At 39.3% G+C, this 21,407-nt stretch overlaps 1 protein-coding gene and 1 long non-coding RNA gene across 5 annotated transcripts; both read right to left on the minus strand.

Annotated features, from left to right (window-relative positions):
• Window positions 1–13,397: 13,397 nt before the first annotated feature.
• On the minus strand, window positions 13,398–16,517 carry LOC109238359 (mediator of RNA polymerase II transcription subunit 18-like). 4 transcript variants are annotated; one of them, XM_019404795.1, is made up of 7 exons: window positions 16,418–16,510; window positions 15,514–16,055; window positions 15,333–15,420; window positions 15,111–15,210; window positions 14,576–14,633; window positions 14,143–14,499; window positions 13,398–13,837 (listed from the first exon to the last, which is right to left on the minus strand). In XM_019404795.1, the coding sequence occupies exons 3-7, from the start codon at window positions 15,366–15,368 to the stop codon at window positions 13,744–13,746; spliced, it is 645 nt and encodes a 214-aa protein (XP_019260340.1). In that variant the 5' UTR covers window positions 15,369–15,420; window positions 15,514–16,055; window positions 16,418–16,510; the 3' UTR covers window positions 13,398–13,743. The 4 variants fall into 4 exon arrangements, with proteins under 4 accessions (XP_019260340.1, XP_019260338.1, XP_019260339.1 ...); XM_019404793.1 differs by lacking the exon at window positions 15,514–16,055 and having other exon boundaries at window positions 16,418–16,517; XM_019404794.1 differs by having other exon boundaries at window positions 15,333–16,055.
• Window positions 16,518–18,607: 2,090 nt separating this feature from the next.
• LOC109238360 lies at window positions 18,608–19,895 on the minus strand. Its single transcript, XR_002069732.1, has 3 exons — window positions 19,773–19,895; window positions 19,224–19,292; window positions 18,608–18,866 (listed from the first exon to the last, which is right to left on the minus strand). It is a non-coding gene; the product is annotated as an uncharacterized LOC109238360 (long non-coding RNA).
• Window positions 19,896–21,407: the final 1,512 nt, after the last annotated feature.

Consider the following 21,407-nt stretch of genomic DNA (forward strand, 5'->3'; position numbering starts at 1 on the left):
ATGAGAAATGATGGTCTAGTGTTGTTTGAGGTGTTTTTATGATTGGAACAAGTTTGAATGATATTATAGGATGTGTTGGTGTTTTTGGTTGAGGTCCGGGGGGCCTCATGTGTGTTTCGGATGCCCAACGGGTCATTTTTGGGACTTGTTGACTGCTGGTTGCTGGTATCTGGTTTCCTTCTTCGCAAACGCGAGGGGAGTCTCGCGAACGCGAAGAGGAAAATGGGAGGCTGTGATGTTGGCCTTCCCGAACACGAAGGGGGAGTCGCGAACGCCAAGGAGTGGGTCAAGGTGCTACGCGAACGCGGGAGAGTAACCGCGAACGCGTAGAAGGAAAATTGGGCCTGGGGGCATTTGGCCTACGCGAACGCGAGACTTGCTACGCGAACGCGAAGAAGGAGGGGTCAGACCTGGGCGGAATGTTTTAAAACATTTCATCCGCGAACCCAACCCATTTTTCCACCATTTTTGGGCATTGTTGAGAGCTTTTGGACGGGGATTGAAGAGAGTTTCAACTGGGATCGATTGAAGGTAAGTTTTATGAGTTAAAAACATGATTTTATTGTAGAATCATCCTTGAAATTCATGAGAATATAGCCAAATTGTAAGAAATTAGGGCTTGAGTTTGAAATTCTAAATTTGAGATTTGAGGGGCCATTTGTGGTCCGATTTGAGAGATTTTGGTATGTATAGACTCGTGGCGAGATGAGGATTCCGGTGATGTTAATTTTTTGATTTTTCGAGAAGTGGGCTCGGGGCTCGGGTTTTGCAAATTTCGTGATTATCGATATTTTTCGAGTCTTTTCAATTGGGTTATGTTCCCTTAGCCTATTGTGACGTATTTGTTGTGGTTATGGTCAGATTCGACGCACGAGGAGGTTAATTCGAAAGGCAAGGGCATAGCAAGCTAGGACTTTGGCCAGCTTGAGGTTAGTAATAAATGTAAATGCTGTGTTGAGGGTTTGAAACCCCGAATTTGCACAATGTAGTGCTATGTGAGGTGACTTGCATACCGGATAACGGGCGTGGGGTAGAGCACCGTCGGAGATTGTGACTTGGTTCGTCCCGCTTAATAAAATTACTACCTAATTGATTGTAGTTTTGTGATATCCTTATAAAAATGGATTAATTGTCATAATTGGGCTTCGTGCCAACTACTTGAATCCTTCAGGGATTATTTTTACTGGTTTCTTACCATATTTCTAAATATTGAACTCAGTCCTGGTATTTAACACTGTTTTTTTTCTAAACTCAGCCATTTTTCTAAAAGTAGAAACTAAAGTAATATTTTTAAATGAAGTTTGGGCTGAATATTTTTATAGTATTCTGCCGAAAGGCTTATGTGATTTTGGACTGAGTATCGGATCGGACTGCACCCCGCAGTGGTATGATATTGATATTGATATGAGGCCGAGGGCCTGTTTGATGCCACGATATGGCTTATTATTGCGCTTGGGCCGTAAGGGGGACCTCCCGGAGTCTGCACACCCCCAGTGAGCGCCGTCGACGTTAAATAAATGGAGCGGGCTGCACGGCCGCAGCGGGGTACTGGAGGTACCGGTTTATGTGTTGCATTGCATATTTAATTGTCATTTATTTTTCATCTGTTGTGGCTTTATTATAATTGTCTTAGATGGTTATTGTATTTATAGCTTTACCTTGTGTTATTTAGGATTTCTTATCCTCAAACTTTATTTATATTTATTACTTTCTGGGTTGGAAGTACTCACAATACTTCCTGCACCTTGTGTGCAGATCCAAGTACACCACAGGGTGAGTGAGGATTTGTTTAGCTGAGCAGCAGTATTCGGGAGTATCGAGGTAGCTGCATGGCGTTCGCAACCTTGATCTCTCCCATCTATCTTAATCCTTTTATTTGTATTTTCTTTCCTAGACAGACTTGTGATTAGGTGAATATTTTGTATTAGAGGCTCATGTTCGTGACACTAGATCTGTGGGCTATTTAGTATTTTATTTTGTGGTTTTTCGGATGTTAGAAATTATTTCAGAGATTCCGCATTTAAATTGTTATTTTTACTTGTGAATATTTATTTATCCATCTAGGTTATTTGGTTAAGGTTGTGTAAATGGTTGGGCTTGCCTAGCAGTGTGTTGGGCGCCATCACGACCGGGGTTTGGGTCGTGACAAGGTGGTATCAGAGCCTAGGTTACTTGGTCTCGCGAGTCATGAGCCAGTTTAGTAGAGTCCCGTGGATCGATACGGAGACGTCTGTACTTATCCTCGAGAGGCTGCAGAACCTTTAGGAAAACTTCACATTCTTGAACTCTTATCGTGCGTCCTTGATTCATCTTGAAAAGTAACTTTTGAAATTCCTTCCACGTGTGCGTATGCGCGAACGAGCACTCAGTGTCAGATGTGCCTTGATGGCTTGTGATTCCCCGATCGAGGGGAGAGATGTAATCTCTGTGAGTTTATGTTGGGCCAGTCTGGAGGACTTGAGGCCGGATGTTTGCCTATGGCTTGAGCACCGAGGTGTTGACTGTGTGAACAAGTGTTTGAACCTATATGTTCGGTGTTGTGCCTATTAGTGGAAGTGACGGCTGGTTAGCTATATGATGAGTATGTTGGTACTGCGAGATGTATCTACGTGACTTGGAAGCGATAAGGAAGGTCTACTGGATGATATAAGGGCTATTAGGTGTTTGAATTTCCATCGTGATTCGAGGTATAGCTCCGAGTTATGGGCGCGTGAAGAATCTTTTCACGCTTCCAATTGAGAGTGAAGTAAAAATTTTATGTTGCGGTATGAGTTCAGACTCAGGAAGACTAAGCGACTGCGTACAGTTTAGGACGGTGTAAAGTATACAAAAATGGTAGTGTGAGGCAAAGCAGGTGGGTCATCTCTTGCAGAGTGTTCTATAGTGATGTGATCCTTATGTTATCTATTAGAAGATCTCATTTACAAGTGAAGAAAATGTGTTGACATCTAAATTGGATCGCCTAGAGAGTGGGCTTAACTGTTGTATGAGCGAATGCGAGATTTGCAGAAGAGTTAAAAATTTCTAGATGATTCGTGTTTCCACAAGCTTATGAAGGATTGAGTTTAATCTCACTATGGTATTAAGGCAGCAATGGAGTATGTGCGTTACGAGTTGTTGGGAGTGTTTTGATCTATGGCTTCGAGCCAAGTTGGGGAGTTTGCTATTGATTAGCTAATTGTACGGTTATGTGCTATGTTGGTTCCGGTTTGAGGCATGCTGGCGAATCAGTTCTAGTTGCGGAAATTGAGCCGAGGATGGCACGAGTGAAGCAAAATTTTGACAAAGGTTATATGGTGCTTCGTAGATGTGTGAGAATCACAGGATGTCTTGAGCTGTTGTTGGTAAAGAATGCTCGGTGCATAGAGCAGGAAAATGCTTGCTTGTATTGTGATGAGGTCATATCCTGCGGTGTCATAGTGCTAACGAGGCACGAGTGGTGCTGTTCATTTGATCAGGCTAAATGTAGTTAAATAGAGTAAATGACTCTCGAGAATGGTACTAATGTGGTCGAGATTCTACATATGACAATTGGGTATCTTAAATTTGTATATGTGATTAGAAACTGAGTCTTCATTGGGAGAGGTCAAGATGTGTAATTTTTCTATATCAATTGTGGGCTTCTATGTAGCACTATTAGGAAGGTGCGGGTAATGGCTCGGAATTCGTAGAATATTTTATGATGTTTTGACTTGCGAGGTAGCAGTTGGAAGGTACGAAATGGTTCGTGGGATGTGAGACACCATGGTCTCGTGATTCAAGTCACTCGGGATGAGTGCAGATAGATGGTGTTATATGTTGAATGTAGTTGCCATTATTCCTAAGGAATTAGGGTAAGTCGAAAGAAGATGGATTGGTTAGCCATTTATCTGATGGCATATTAGTGGTAGAGATTAATTCCTTCAGCATGATCAAGTTACGCGTGTGATTTGTGGCGGTACAGGTGAGGCCTGTCGTCCGTCGTAACTGATACTATTCAAGAGTATTCCATTGTTATGGGCTTGTTACGTGTAGGCGGATCCCGAAAGGGTTATGGTGGGTTAGACCCCTACTTAGAGATTTGCATATTCTACGGTTATGAGGATTGACCTGTGTGTTGCTATGGTTCTCCTGAAGTGAGTCAAGTGGAAAATTTTATATGATGAAGTGTTAATCTAATAGTGGTTCCGAAGCTTTGATGAAAAGCGTGTCCTATCGTAGGTTGGCATGTTGGGTGCAATGAGTGGTATGGAATTTGAAATGAAGATAGAGGTAACTGCTTGGTATGGACAAGGATGTCACGAGCTCGGATGAGCAGGGAAGTAGTTTAGACGTTGGAGGTAAGTCGGTATTGCCTTCAACGTCACCTGAGAACGGTGTTTTGTGAAAAGGCTTTCCATCCTGGTTGATAATTCTTGATCGCTTTTCAGCGTTAGTGCGGCCGATGGTTTGGAGGTACGACCCAGTTATCTATAATGGTAGGTTGTGGGAGGGTGTCCCACAAGAAGAGTGTGTAAGTATGGCAGTTAGTCACTTGATTGATTGAAGACTTGAACCAAGTATGAAGGTTGTGTTAATATCGTTGAATTGAGAATATATGCCCGGAGGGCACTCAGTCTATTGAGTTGTGGACTACGGATGATTCCTCCAACTTTGATGGATGTTCCTATGTGTTACGAGCGGAAGATGAGTTGTTAGGGACCTTTGAAAGGTAATTAACCTAGTTCAGTGTGATCAGAATCGGCTTGAGGTCGATGGATGGATTCAAATGTGAATATGGGCTCTATGTCAGGCCAAACGGGTTTATTTCAGTGATACGCTCCTTATGGAGTAGTCCGGGTGTTATTTCGTTGTCAGATATTTTATGCAGGGATACACTGCGCCGTGTAAGTTGTGAGACGGTTTGAGAAAATGCTTATGTGTTGAGGATCCACGTAGAAATGATGTTTATGAGCAAAATGGCTCTCGATATTCAGATTGTATATCGCTCCTCAGTTGAGCTTGAGTTATGGTAGCTTATAGCGCTATATGTCCCCTCAGGGATGGTATTATGCACTTAGCGTGCTTGTGACCGAAATTTGGTATTTTATATTAATGAGAAATTTAGCTCGATGTACACCTCCTTAGGTGAGTGTTATGTGTGGATCGGGTGGCACGCCGCCATGAGTGTGTTATTTGGATCGGGTTGCGCGCCGCAACAGTGTGTCATTGAGCATAGTTCCCTATATGCTATTTTTGTATGCCTTACTTCCTATTTTCTAAGGAGAGCACGTATTAGTGCGTGAGCTAGGCAGCTCCTTCTAGAGTTCGTCTTCCTTTTTGTACCGCGATTTAATCAGTAGCCTATCAGCACCTTGTGGCATAATACGAGACTTTTGATTATGTACGGGGTGGCTTATTGCCTAAGCGGTTCGTACTGGATGAGGTCACGCATTGGGACGAAGTTATGTGGAGGTATGATACTGCGAGTAGATTTGTGTGTTCTGTCTCTATGAGAGGAGACGGGCTCTCAGTTTTGTGTTGTGATGGTACTGGAGGGCTTGAAGTACAGCTCTTTCATTTGAGCCATTTCTATGATTTGGGTATGTTCGGACTGTTGCTTATTGGTGCGCGTATTGTGCGAGTTGTGGCTTAGTCCTGTGCTAATGTGTAATGTCACCAGAGTAGTGTGTTGATTAGATGAGATCGATGGGATCTTTAATGAGTACGAGCAAATTCGATTTCAGTATGTTGGAAGGATAATATCGAGCTTCGACTCAGAAATTTGATGTAGCATTTGCCAAAGGAGAAGTGGTTTCATGAATGGTTGATCTGAGAAATGGTGATGATTTGCCGCGTGTTTTAGTTATCAGTTGCAGTATATGTAAAAGTATTGGAAGGAAACTTTAGTTGTTAAGAGGTTTTCTACCGGTATTCGGGCGTTGTGGGCAACTACTGTGGATAGAAGTTATCGTTTCGAGTGTTTGGGTTATGTGGAATATCATATGATTGCACCTGAGGTTGCAGGTATGGGTTATTACAGTTGGTTCGGGCTTATTCTGAATATAGAAGTGAGGTTCTGGTCTTGTGGATGATTTCGGAAAGTGGAATGTAGTTCTATGAATTATAGGCTGGACTGGATATTGTGTAATTATAGATAAAATGCATTGTCGGACCTATGTGAGATAGGGTGACGTGGAATCACCCCCGGGTATATGCATGGAAGGGTTATTCAGCGATTGGTTGGCTTTTAGCACAGCTCTGGGTACGCTCGAGGACGAGTGTTTTGTTTAAGTTGGGGAGGAAGTGACGACCCGACCCATCGTCACGTGAGTTACCGCCCCGTTTCCCCCATTTTATGCTTCTTCATGTTTCATCATCGGTATTTGGTGTGTTAGAGTTGATTTGGGTTGGTTTTGGTAGGAAATGAGGCACTTAGTCTCTTTAAGGAAGGTTTGTTTTGGAAAAGTCAAACGGACGTTGACTTATGTGTTAGAGGGCTCGGATATGAATTCCGATGATTCGGTTAGCTTCGGGGGATGATTTGTGACTTAGGAGTGTGATCAAAAGTGATTTTGGAGGTCCGGAGTAGAATTAGGCTTGAATTGGCAAAGTTAGGATTTTGGCGAATTCCGGTCGGTAGGTGAGATTTTGATCCGGGGGTCGGAATGGAATTCCGAGAGTTGCAGTAGCTTCGTTAGGTGATTTGGGATGTCTGTGCAAAATTTCAGGTCATTCGGAGCTGTTTTGGTTGGGGCTTTGATCGAATGCGTGTTTCGGAAGTTTTGGAAGAACTTAGGCTGTTTTAGTGTTGTTTGAGGTGTTTTTATGATTGGAACAAGTTTGAATGATGTTATAGGATGTTTTGGTGTTTTTAATTGAGGTCCCGGGGGCCTCAGGTGGATTTCGGATGCCCAACGGGTCATTTTTGGGACTTGTTGACTGCTGGTTGCTGGTATCTGGTTTCCTTCTTCGCGAACGCGAGGGGAGTCTCGCGAACGCGAAGAGGAAAATGGGAGGCTGTGATGTTGGCCTTCGCGAACGAACGCGAAGGAGTGGGTCAAGGTGCTACGCGAACGCGGGAGAGTAACCGCGAACGCGTAGAAGGAAAATTGGGCCTGGGGGCATTTGGCCTACGCGAACGCGAGACTTGCTACGCGAACGCGAAGGGCCTGGAAATTGGCCTTCGCGAACGCGAGATACTGTACGCGAACGCGAAGAAGGAGGGGTCAGACCTGGGCAGAATGTTTTAAAACATTTCATCCGCGAACCCAACCCATTTTTCCACCATTTTTGGGCATTGTTGAGAGCTTTTGGACGGGGATTGAAGAGAGTTTCAACTGGGATCGATTGAAGGTAAGTTTTATGAGTTAAAAACATGATTTTATTGTAGAATCATCCTTGAAATTCATGAGAATATAGCCAAATTGTAAGAAATTAGGGCTTGAGTTTGAAATTCTAAATTTGAGATTTGAGGGGCCATTTGTGGTCCGATTTGAGAGATTTTGATATGTATAGACTCGTGGCAAGATGAGGAATCCGGTGATGTTAATTTTCTAATTTTTCGAGAAGTGGGCCCGGGGCTCGGGTTTTGCAAACTTCGTGCTTATCGATGTTTTTCGAGTCTTTTCGATTGGGTTATATTCCCTTAGCCTAATGTGACGTATTCGTTGTGGTTTTGGTCAGATTCGACGCACGAGGAGGTCGATTTGAGAGGCAAGGGCATAGCGAGCTAGGACTTTGGCCAGCTTGAGGTTAGTAATAAATGTAAATGCTGTGTTGAGGGTTTGAAACCCCGAATTTGCACATCGTAGTGCTATGTGAGGTGACTTGCACGCCGGATAACGGGCGTGGGGTAGAGCACCGTCGGGGATTGTGACTTGGTCCGTCCCGCTTAATAAAATTACTACCTAATTGATTGTAGTTTTGTGATATCCTTATAAAAATAGATTAATTGTCATAATTGGGCTTCGTGCCAACTACTTGAATCCTTCAGGGATTAATTTTACTGGTTTCTTACCATATTTCTAAATATTGAACTCAGTCCTGGTATTTAACACTGTTTTTTTTGTAAACTCAGCCATTTTTCTAAAAGTAGAAACTAAAGTAATATTTTTAAATGAAGTTTGGGCTGAATATTTTTATAGTATTCTGCCGAAAGGCTTATGTGATTTTGGACTGAGTATGGGATCGGACTGCACGCCGCAGTGGTATGATATTGATATTGATATGAGGCCGAGGGCCTGTTTGATGCCACGATATGGCTTATTATTGCACTTGGGCCGTAAGGGGCCCCTCCCGGAGTCTGCACACCCCCAGTGAGCGCCGTCGACGTTAAATCAATGGAGCGGGCTGCACGGCCGCAGCGGGGTACTGGAGGTACCGGTTTATGTGTTGCATTGCATATTTAATTGTCATTTATTCTTCATCTGTTGTGGCGTTATTATAATTGTCTTAGATGGTTATTGTATTTATAGCTTTACCTTGTGTTATTTAGGATTTCTTATCCTCAAACTTTATTTATATTTGTTACTTTTTGGGTTGGAAGTACTCAGAATACTCCCTTCATCTTGTGTGCAGATCTAGGTACACCACAGGGTGAGTGAGGATTTGTTTAGCTGAGCAGCAGTATTCGGGAGTATCGAGGTAGCTGCATGGCGTTCGCAGCCTTGATCTCTCCCATCTATCTTTATCCTTTTATTCGTATTTTCTTTCGTAGACAGACTTGTGATTAGGTGAATATTTTGTATTAGAGGCTCATATTCGTGACACCAGATCTGTGGGCTATTTAGTATTTTATTTTGGGGTTTTTCGGATATTAGAAATTATTTCAGAGATTCCGCATTTAAATTGTTATTTTTACTTGTGAATATTTATTTATCCATCTAGGTTATTTGGTTAAGGTTGTGTAAATGGTCGGGCTTGCCCAGCAGTGTGTTGGGCGCCATCACGACCGGGGTTTTGGGTCGTGAAATCCCAAAGGTGACTTCCCATTGCTCAACATACACTCTGATTGACAACTGTGCCAAGCGTGAGCTCCAATCCTTTGTGGATTGCTTCGCAGGATACCATCAGATCTAGATGGATGAAGAGGATGCCGAAAAGATAGCCTTCATCACACCAAGGGGAATATACTGTCCAAAATGATGTTGTTTGGCTTGAAGAATGCTGGAGCCACCTACATGAGAGCCATGACAACCATATTCCACGATATGATACACAAGGAAATAGAGGTGTACTTGGATGACGTTATCATCAAATCTAAAAGGAGTTCGGATCACATAGCAGACTTTTTTTGACCGGCTTCAAAAATACAATTTGAAGTTGAATCCTATAAAATGTGCATTTGGAGTCCCCGCTGGAAAGTTGTTAGGATTCATCGTCAGTTGCCGAGGGATTGTGTTAGACCCATCAAAAGTCAAAGCTATGCCAAGACTTGCCACCTCCAAAAAATAAGAAAGATGTGATAAGTTTTTTAGGGTGCCTCAATTACATCAGCCGCTTCATAGCACAATCAACTGTGATTTGTGAGCCAATCTTCAGAATGCTAAGGAAAGATGCTGCAACAAGATGGACTGAAGAATGCCAGAAGGCTTTCGACAAAATCAAGGAGTATTTATCTAAACCGCCCGTTCTGGTCCCACCAGAACCGGGGAGACCTCTGTTGCTTTATTTGTCCGTGTTAGATGGGGCTTTTGGTTGCATTTTGGGACAACATGATGAACTGGAAGAAAGAGCAGGCGATATATTATCTGAGCAAGAAATTCACGCCATATGAAGCCCGGTACTCTTTGCTGGAACGCACCTGCCGTGCGTTGACATGGATAGCTCAGAAGTTGAAGCATTGTTTCTGTGCATACACTACATATCTCGTATCAAGGATGGATCCGCTAAAATACATCTTTCAGAAATCCATGCATACGGGTAAGTTAGCAAAGTTGCAAATATTGTTGAGTGAGTTCGACATCGTCTATGTAACTCAGAAGGCAGTCAAAGGGCAAGCATTGGCGGATCATCTGGCAGAAAATCTCATAGACGGAGAATACGAACCATTGAAAACGTATTTTCCCGATGAGATGGTGTCACTTGTAGGAGAAGATATCACCGAGGCATATTACGGTTAGAGGATGTTCTTCGACGGAGCAACAAACTTCAAAGGAGTAGGTATCGGAGCTATCTTGGTATCAGAAACCGGCCAACACTATCCAGTATCCGACAAAACTCACGTTCCATACACCAACAATACGGCGGAGTATGAGGCCTACATCTTGGGACTCAGGTTGGCCATTGACATGAATGTTCAGGAGCTGCTGGTAATCGGAGAATCAGATCTATTGGTGCACCAAGTTCTAGGGGAATGGGCTACGAAGAACACCAAAATATTGTGATATTTGCACTGTGTACAAAAGCTGATTAAGAGGTTCACAAAGATAGAATTCAAACATGTTCCGAGGATCCAGAATGAGTATGCAGATGCGTTAGCCACTTTGTCTTCCATGATACAACACCCAGATAAGAATTTCATTGATCCTATCCAAATAGGAATTCATAAGTAGCCAGCTTATTGTGCTTATGTTGAAGAAGAGATTGATGGAAATCCGTGGTTCCACGACATCAAGGAATACTTGGCAAAGGGAGAATATCCAAAGCACGCTACCCATACTCGGAAGCGCACGCTTCGAATATTAGCCAACCATTTCTTTCAAGGAGGAGGAATTCTGTATAGAAGGACTCCTGACCTAGGATTGCTGCGGTGTGTCGACGCCAAGGAGGCATCCAGATTGCTCGAGGAAATATATGCCGGAACCTTCGGACCCTACATGAATGGCTTCGTCTTGGCCAAGAAGATACTAAGGGCAGGGTATTTCTGGATGACTATGGAAACAGACTGCATCAAGTATGTTCAAAAGTGTCACCAATGCTAGATACATGCTGACATGATACGACTACCACCCAGTGAACTCAATGCAACAAGTTTACCCTGGCCTTTCTTCGCTTGGGGTATGGATGTCATCGGCCCAATAGAACCCGCTGCTTCAAACAAGCATAGGTTCATTCTGATGGCCATAGACTACTTCACAAAATGGGTTGAAGCTGCATCTTATAAAGTTGTAACTAAGAAGGTTGTAGCGGATTTTGTTCGGGACCGCATTGTTTGTCGATTTGGAGTACCGGAGTCAATAATTACTGACAATGTCGCCAATGTCAACAGTGATTTGATGAAAGCCATGTGTGGAAGATTAAAGATCAAGCATAGTAGCTCCACAGCATACAGTCCGCAAATGAACGGAGCCGTAGAAGCCGCCAACAAGAACATCAAGAAGATATTGAGGAAAATGGTGAACAATTACAAATAATGGCATGAGAAGCTGCCATTTGCTTTACTTGGATATCGTACCACAGTTCGCACATCAACTGGGGCAAGATCTCGAGTTTGCCCGATTTCATCACGTTTGGAAATTCAAGGAATGTGTTGCCAGGAGTATGCATTTAAACTGGGGCAGAATTTTGAGGAGGACCCTCAAAACTCAAAAGCAAGGAGGTTGCGATGTCTCGAAATGCGTTACAGTCATCAGCTCATCCAAATTATTTGATCTCGTGCATTATCACATATTCAAACAACTACATTTCTGAAAATAATAATTTGTCAAATACATGCATGTTTTTCGAAAATTTATTTCTATGGCAGCCAGACGTTACCCAGGGTAACTCAAGCAGGGCCTCAAGGAAAAAGGCAAAGCAAGGAAATGGAGAGCACGAACCAACCGTTCCCCCACAAAACTCACAATTTTCTATGAATGCACGCACAATGAACATAACAGGAATATTCGCAAATACGTATACACAGAAAAATCGCTATCTTCATAACGACAAAGTTGCCAAATGCAAACACGTCAAGCTAAGAAACACTTTACTCTCTCGCAGTTATTCATTGCTTTTCTTGCATAGGGCTAAGCACTGCCCTCATCATCGCACAAGGCTAAACACTGCCTTCTTTGCATGAGACTAAGCACTGTCTCCATTTCTTGCATGAGGCTAAGCATTGTCTCCATTTCTTGCATGAGGCTAAGCATTGCCTCCATTATCGCACAAGGCTAAATACTGCCTTCTTTGCATGAGACTATCTCCATTTCTTGCACGAGGCTAAGCATTGCCTCCATTATCGCACAAGGCTAAACACTCCCTTCTTTGCATGAGACTAAGCACTTTCTCCATTTCTTGCACGAGGCTAAGCATTGCCTCCATTATCGCACAAGGCTAAACACTGCCTTCTTTGCATGAGACAAAGCACTGTCTCCATTTCTTGCACGAGGCTAAGCATTGCCTCCACTATCGCACAAGGCTAAACATTGCCTTCTTTGCATGAGACTAAGCACTGTCTCCATTTCTTGCATGAGGCTAAGCATTGCCTCCATTATTGCATAAGGCTAAGCATTGCCTTTCCTTGCCAGAGACTAAGCACTATCTCCTTTACTTGCATGAGATTGCCTCCATTATTGCATAAGGCTAAGCATTGCCTTTCCTTGACAGAGACTAAGCATTGTCTCATTTCCTTGCATGAGACTAAACACTGTCTCCGCTACACTGCATAAGACTAAGCACTTCCTCTTTCTTCGCATAGGGCTAAGCACTGCCCTCGTCTCATACAAGACTAAGTCTTGTCTTGTCTCGTCCTCGCATATGACTAAGCATCACCTGTTTCCTCTATCAAATGATCGATATCGTCATATCTTTGCATTTCATGGGCTGAAACATCGCCACATTGTCCGAAGGCGTCATAGTCCGAAGGCACCATCCTCATAGCCTGAAGACACAATTCCATGGCCTGAGGATCTCTCGAAACTGCACATCATTATTCAAAGGCGTCATAGTCCAGAGGCACCATCCTCATGGCCCGAGGACACCATTTCATGGCCTGCGAATTGCTTATCATATGCTTCATGGCCCAGGACGTCATGGTCTAAGGACATCATCCTCATCGTCCAAAGACAACCTTCATGGTCCAAAGGGAATTTGCATCATGTTTAAATTTTTGCAATATCCCATATATATTCGTATGCGCCGTGTTTTGAGTTTTGCAGGTAACTCGAGACGTAATCGTTCTGCAAAACAGGAGCAATTTTCGCTCCGCTTTCCGTTCACAACGTTCACATCCTTTGACTACTTGAAACTTAACTGACGGCTGATATTAAACATCCGCTAAAATGAGCTGATCATTTAATATTAACTAACAACTACATTTCCATAAAAATTAGATAGAATCGTCACTCGTTTAAGGTCTTTTGAAGCTTTATTACCTATGTTAATGCTGGCCTTCAACATAATATGACTCTTCTCTTATCTCAGTTTATATCAACTACTTTGCAAAATTCACATAAACAGTATAGAAATTGATAAATTAGTGCCCCAAATAATTAGTATATGAATATCTGAAACCATATAAAAAACGGTCCACTACCATTGATCTGATACAGATAAAGAATATATGATCATCTCCACATGATATGAAGATCAACACATTAATAACAAACTCTGTTTTTCACAACAAAAAAAAGGTACTACAAAATCTCCATACCTATCTAGCAAAGGGCAGCACCTTTAATTGAACTAAGCTGGTTGATATACTATAACTCTATTTTATGAGAAAACACTACTGTATATTGATCAGCATCTTAACGACAGTTACAGGAGGGCTATCATTTGGCAAAATAGGTCTTATCCAGCAATGAGGACCGCAACCAAAATGCAAAAGAATAAAAATAAAGTGGCTGCAAAGGAGTAATACTACATTTTTGTGCCTCCGCCATCCGACATGAGAGATGCAGCTGCAGTAGGAACAACCCCTGTTGACACACCGGGTTTTGACAAATGGAGGAGCCTGAAAAAAATAGAAACCATTTGTATGTCTACCAAATGATAGAAATAAGTAAATAAACTAGTTTCCCCTAACAATATATACCAGGTACAACCAAAGGCAAATTCAAGATTTAAATTGCCTGGGTTCAACCTTTAGGTTCTGACCCCATTATACTTTTGAAATTATGTGTTCAGATATTTGTTAAAATTTTGTGATTTTTTTTACATATATATTTCTATGCTCTGTCGAAAGTACTAATTCAGTTCAACCCATTATGTATATGCTCCATTCACCTCAGGGTAACAAACCAATATAAAGGTACTTACGGTGCAAGATATTCACAGAAGGACGATACAGCAGCAACAACTTCAGTGTAATTTTCAGATGAAGCAGGTGCTGTCACTTCAACTAGCTGTATGCCCGGTGTCACAGGCACTGCCTCATCAGTTGCATGAAGTTTCAACATCTTGTTGATGGATGAAACTGTAACAGTTATCTGGGCACCTCTTTGGAAATGGAATGCAAAACCAACTCTCAGCTGCTCGTGGTCTAGCTTGTAGCCAAGTGCATAAAACATGCGCAATGCGTTCTTGCTTATTTTGCTTTCTATCATCGGTCTCACCAAGACTGAGATTTGTTCAGCACCAGTGCCTCTCATCGGACCACCAACATGTCGAACAGTCCTATATTTAATTTCACACAAAAATTTAGGCTTCACATATCGCCAGAGCTAGGCAAAGTATGAAACAGATCACTTACCATGTCGGTTCCGGCTGCTCAAGATCACATAAGAGACGTATTTCTGATGCTACTAAGCCTGAGAATGAGAAGTAACAGACTTCATGGTTATAATAACCCAAGGAGAAAAGTGTGGGAGGGAGAAAAAGGAAAAATATAAAATGGAGCTTAAGTGGCCTTTTGACAAGATATGACATGTCAAACAAGCACAAGTATCTCATCAATAAACCATGATAACAAACAACCTTCTGTAAAAAAACAGGGCAGTCAACAAGCTAATGAACCCAAAACCATGAATTCCTCAACTTACACATAAGATGTACTGAGCAAAAAATACCTACACATAATTCAATGCAATAATTGCCATGTCGCGCCGTAATACAACTAGAATGAGATGGACCACAAACTAGAAAAAAATAACTATATCAAACAGCTAAGGTAAGAAGGCTTCCTATGGATGCATATATGGTTGCCAGCATTTGTCTCTATCTACATACATGACCATTGAATTAGTGGTTCCTAGTTCCATAGTAGTTTACGAAGAAAACTCACTTACCTAGGTTTGGAACACTCTTAAGGCACAGTTTATGGATCCTTAAGCTTTGTTTATGTACACCGCAAAGCCCTTGAAGCAGAATTTCAAGGGCCTCAACATGCTGCAGATATGGTTAGCACTGTCAAAATCTTATTCAGTATTCAATTGCTAAATTCCATATTCAACGCCATAAAGTTAGCAGGCACATTTTTGCAAGAAGCGAAATGTGCTCAGTGAACTTACTTGAGTCTCAATAATTCCCTGAACCACACACTCCATTCCCACTTCAATTTATTCTAATTCACATGCAAAAGAACCTTTTGCAACGCACCTGTGAGTCCAAGAACCAAAAGAAATTAAGTTGAACTAAAGAGTGAAAAGGAAAAAGTTAACACCTAACAAAATTATAACCATGTCTACACACTTCATATGAAGTGCATTGCCTGAAGATAGAAAGAGCAATTGCCCACCAAAGCCCAGAGTTGAGGAAAGTGAAACCAAAATGCTGCACCTACAAACTACAAGCCTACAATATAGGACTAAATTCCTAATAGCAAAGACATCGTATCAGTTATAGATTAAATCGGATCCACAAAATGGCAAATGCTCTCAAAAACATAACTTTCCAGCTAAAAATACGTTAAAAATGACAAATGTTTAACAATAACATTATAATTTAAAAAAATAAATTTGACCTCAAAAAAATGAAGGAAATAGAAAAGCAAAATGAATCAGAAAGAAAATGTTGGTAAAAGAAAACAGAAAGAAAACAATTAAACGACTAGCAGCTTTCTTTCGGTGGAGCAAATCCATGATCTGAACTTTATGGGTTTGAGCTCGTGATTCTCCCACAACTTCTTTGATTTACTGGGTACGAAATCAATTACAGGTCTGAGCCAAAGCTACTTGGTTGGGATAAACTCATAACTTAAACTGTGCATCCGCCCCTATTTCCCTCCATTACACCTTGAAAGGAAGAAAAAAAAAAGGAATCCAAATTGACTTGTAAAAAATCACAAAGAAAGATGAAAAATTAAGAGTAAATTAGAGAAGAGGCTTTCTTTAAGCAGTAGGAGAAGGACACAAGGAATGCAAGAAACCCAATTCGTTATTCCTATTTATGATATAAGAAAAAATAGTGGAAAAGGGGATCAGTGTTTTTGCTTCATCACAATTGTGACCCAATTCACCACTACTATTGTACCGTCAAAATTTAGTAGAAAAAAATAAAGGGGGTGGGAGCAACAGGGTTTTACCCTATTAAGAAACGAAGAAAAGAAAAAAGTGGAGAGGTAAGGTCAGAGTCTCTGATTCAGAGAGGAACGTACGAGGAGTTTGCTGAAGAAGAATACTGTTTAGCACTTGGCATTAGCGGCTTCCCAAGTGATTTGGGTTCCAGAAGGCTGCAAAACCTCAAAATAATAGTGGACATGGAGCTTAAGGTAGGGGAAATTTATTTTGAAAAATCTCATTTGGGTTAAGTTTGATTTGAAGTTGAAAATGTGTATGGACATAGGTTTTCAAAACATATTTTTCAACTTTATTTTAGAAAAACATGTATATAATTCTCAAGTTTTGGAATTTTGGCCCAAAATCCGCTCTGGGATTTGGGATTTGGCCAAAATACGGGCAAAATTTATGGCCAAACATGAGTTTTGACAATAAATCCCAAATTTATTTTAGCAAAACTTATGGCCAAACGGGGCCAAGAAAAGAAAATTTTCAAATCTTGTTCTCTTAAATTAATAATATGTGCAATATACTAAAATGTTATTGAATCATTTGATATTAACTATGCAAGATAAAATGTTGAAGGCTCGGAGTTAAATAGTGACTAGATTGACATGGAGCTACTATCCTTTTTTTAGACAGACTAAAAAGAAAAATACATACCCCTTCATTCTCTAAATTTATGTAACACTTCTTTTTTGAAATCTGTTTAGTCAATCCCAATGAGAATGGCAGTTTCCTATATTTAGTAATATATAACTTTAAAATAATAATTTGTAGCCACACAAATATCTATTACTTATTTCGACCAAAAGTTTCAAATTAAGCATTCAGTCAAATATTATCATATAAATTGAAATAGAGGGAATACTAATTAGTTTCAATTTATGTAAAGTTGTTCTAGGTTGTTACGTTGGAAATAGGAGGTGTCAATTTGATGTAAAAGTTGAGTCTTTATCATACATATTTGGTATTAGGCTCTTGTCGATATATTTCATATAATTGTTGATTATGCATATATCATTAGATATGCTGCTTTGATGCATTGTAAATGCATTGGACTTCTTTAGCTGAGATAGGTTGCATCATCATCATGTGTCCTATCTGTACATATTGTTATATACTTTAACTGTGATCAACTTTCTTTTTGCTAATAACTGTGATCAACTTGTTATACTGCTTCTGTGCATTTTCTCTATCGGTGCTTTGTATATGAATTGCACAAATTAAAGTGACACCTCGCCACTATTTCGTTGAAGTTAGTCTTGATACTTACAGTATTGTGTCAATTGAAATATTGTGAAGTACGACAGCAAGCGTTGAAGAGATACCAGTGTTTCATTTGCAAGCTGCAATCTTGTTCATGGTAGTTTGGGACTGGTATATCTGTTTTTACTATTTCAAAAATATATTGTATTTTCGTATCACCATTATATTTTCATTCTTAGTTGCTCATGACTTATGACACCAGTTCTTTGGGTAGTTATTGTAAATTTTGCGATTATAATTGATTGTTTATATGATTATATTCTATTGAGGTTACGCTTTTATTAGGTGGTTCGTCTAATAAGTTGGGTTAGGTGTCATTACGACCTGATGGGATTTAGATGGTGACACAGTATATGCTCGCCAAGTTTATAAATGACACACTTTGATGAATCAAAATGGAAGCTTATTAGCATAAAACACATAATATTTTGATAGGGTCAAAATAGTAACCTTCCTTAGGGATGCTATTTAGAGATTAGCCATTACTTATTTTGTACTGAAATTCTAAATTAAAAATCTCCACTTCAGGATAATTCAGGATAATTGTGTCCCAAAAAATTAAACTAAAAAACTAAAATTCAGGACGCACTAGCTAATTAGCTACCGAGTGTCATTTCCACGAAAATTGTGGCGTGGAGGATATTTGACGGAAGATTTAATTTGAATTTGTGGCCCATTATTAGTTAGATCAATATTATATGAAATATGTTAAAACCCCAAATAAAACACATAATATTTTGATAGGGTCATTTTCCCCTAGTCAAATGATAAGTGGTTATAGGAAATTGTTTCATTTGACGCATAAATCAAACGACTATCATGTAAAAAACATTTGATTCCGTAACAGAAGAAGGAATATTGTTATTACGAATTATTAATTATTATTCCTTTCAGGTTGTCGTTATAACCTTGAGAAAAGTTCTAGTATTCTATGGAAGTTAGATCATGGTCTTAAAAAGTACACGAAAGTATAAGAACAGCAAAGCTAGTACAACGTCCAAGTGAATTTGGATCATATATCTACTGCAAGTGCTACTAAATATGCAATTATAATTAAGAACCAAACATTATTACAAACTATAATTCAGAAACGCAGAAGTTCTCACCATTTATTCAAACTTAAGCAACATAAATTGGTAATCCAATTGAAGTAGAAGAAATTAAGATCTTCATAAACTATAATATGGTATAAATTAACGTGGTTTATTTGTTCATGCCAGTGGCATTTTTAACGGCCTCTGCTGCTTCTTGTGTTTTGGTCGTCACTTGCTGCCCCACCTATATCAAAATATCACCGAAATTAAAAAGAATATTTTTAATATAAATAAGCTTTAAAAATTTAGATTTATTGCAAAGACTAATATATAGAGGATGCTGGGCGAAGCTAAGATTTTGAGATAAAGGAATTTAGACTCTAAAAAGAGGTTATCGGGCTCTGGATAAATTATTTCTATAAATTAAATGAATTTTGAAGAACTAATCTAATTAACCGTTCACTCAACCGCTTAAACTAAAAGTAGCCGGCGCATATATAATGTATGTATACCGAATAAGAATAGTAAATAGTAAATTTGATCGTCTATTTATGTAAATATCATGTTTGATTGATAAATGAATAATTAACAAAGTTTGAACCTCTTGCGCTGTTTCCTTGGCAGACTCCACAGCAGTCCCAGCCTTCTCCATCAATTGACTACCTTTTTCCTGATGCATCACAAATTCATAAAATATCACAGTGTTATCTAGGAAGTAATTGCTAAAATAATTAAACTTCTTTTACGTATAGACATCTAGAGTGACAAAAAATAAGACAAATTTCATGCAGAAAGAAAGAGTTTTTTCGTTACAAAACGATACTGGTGGTGTCCGAAATCCACTAAACATTTTCACCAATGAAGTATCATATAATTCTGTTATTTAATGCTTAGACAAATCCAACAAATATTTTTTATCTCTATTTGTTATTATTTAAAGTCATGGCCTCCTATGATTTTTATCAACTTTATTAACTTAACTATAAGCTCACTAACCGGAATGCTAAAATAATAATAATAATAATAATAATAATAATAATAATAATAATAATAATAATAATAATAATAATAATAATATTTAAACAGATAAAAAAAATCACCAACTAAAATTAAAAATCGCACGGAAGAGATAATGCAGATTAATGCAAACCTGGGCTTGGCCCTTAGCTACACCAACATCGTAGCTCAATTTCTGATTTTTGTCCATGGTTTTTTGCTTTTGAACTTAAACTCCTACAGATCTTACAATTGCTTATGGATGTGTTTTTCGTTTTGCAAAGACTTTGTATTTATAGATTTGTAAGCCAATCCAATGCTGACATCTGGGCATCAAGATTTTTAGATATGTGGTCATTCTTGGCCACAGGGTACCAGGGAAAGGTTTTTTGTTTTACACTCTGTATTTATCTATTTTAATGCTAATCCAATGCCGACATCTAGATTTTTTTACGAAAAATGGTAAAACACATTCTTGGCCACAGGACTAGCAAGAGGTTTTTTGTTTTACACTCCAGTTTCACTATAAGGATAGTTTAGGAATCTTACTTGCTTTAAAGATATTGTACATCCTAACTGTAGCACTTGTAGACGCTGATAAGTTTGCCAAAATTGCAGGGACCCACCTGAATGTCTTACGCCACACATTCGCTGCAGCATTTAAAGCAGCCACTTCCTGATCATGTGGGCCACACTTTGGATACTTTCTCTTTAAATTTGTAAATATAACTACATTGCACAAATCAATTTTCTTTTTATAACTATCCTTCTTTCTTCATAATTTTTACCGTATTTTAATTCATCACTCAAAATTGTATTGGTAAAAAAGGGTACTCTGAGAAGAATGGAATTTAAATGTGCAACTACCAGGAAGAGCAAAAAATGCTCTATACTTTCAGTTTCATGTACACCTTTTTGAAGAAAAAACTTTTTTGTTTTCTCACCAAAAGAATGGAATCTAAACGAAAATATACTTAGATAGACAAAAAGAGTTAGTACATAACTAGGATATCTATTTTGACATGAAGAATGGTCGATTTAGCCACACTTATGTCTAATTATTAAATATTAATCAAGATAAGTTTCGTGTGAAATAATTTTGTAATAAAAAATCAAAGAAAGAATAAGAAAGAAACAAAAAAAAATATTCTATTGCAATTCTAACTGCAAGTGAACTTATTATCCTTGCATACGGGATAAATTTTTTTTCTTTCTATATATAGGCTAAGAATATGAGAACTTAGACGAATTCACTCCCAAATTTCATCATGTACATTCTACTGTATTTTATTTTAATTTTATTTGTTAATAGCATATGCGATAGATTATTTTTCAAATGAATCCATCATTAACAAATACTCTACAATATTAAAAATACTAAGATAGCATATATAAGTACAAAAAGTGGCAGAATCTTCTTCGTTTTCACATTTGAAGTTAAACTTCGAATAAAAATATGTTAGAAAGGGTCAAACAAATCACCTTATAAGTACCATTAAAAAAGATTATGGCTATATCTATTACGTTGGGTCCGTGCACAGCACGGGCATACCCTACCTAGTTTTAAGATAAGTGGTAAAACATATTCTTGGTATTACGAGGGACTTTCCGGTGCGTATTTCCTGAGAGCAGAGCAAATTTAGACTTGACGAAATAAACAACTAAAGTTAAAGCTAGTAAAATAGTCAATAATCAAGTCTCCGACAAAAATTTGTTGCTCCCAAATGCACACGCAAGTATACATGATCGTACAAATAATAAAGTGATAAATCGAGTGTCGAACCCATAG

The sequence above is a fragment of the Nicotiana attenuata genome, unplaced genomic scaffold (genome assembly GCF_001879085.1).
Source record: "Nicotiana attenuata strain UT unplaced genomic scaffold, NIATTr2, whole genome shotgun sequence".
NCBI lineage: Eukaryota > Viridiplantae > Streptophyta > Magnoliopsida > Solanales > Solanaceae > Nicotiana > Nicotiana attenuata.

Excerpts from the sequence above, each read along its gene's own strand:
- LOC109238359 (XM_019404793.1), bottom strand. The coding sequence starts at position 15,368 with ATGGAGTGTGTGGTTCAGGGAATTATTGAGACTCAA. Across the intron at positions 15,211-15,332 it reads AGGGAATTATTGAGACTCAA|CATGTTGAGGCCCTTGAAAT; the intron begins GTAAGTTCACTG and ends CCATATCTGCAG. Across the intron at positions 14,634-15,110 it reads TAAGAGTGTTCCAAACCTAG|GCTTAGTAGCATCAGAAATA; the intron begins GTAAGTGAGTTT and ends TCTCATTCTCAG.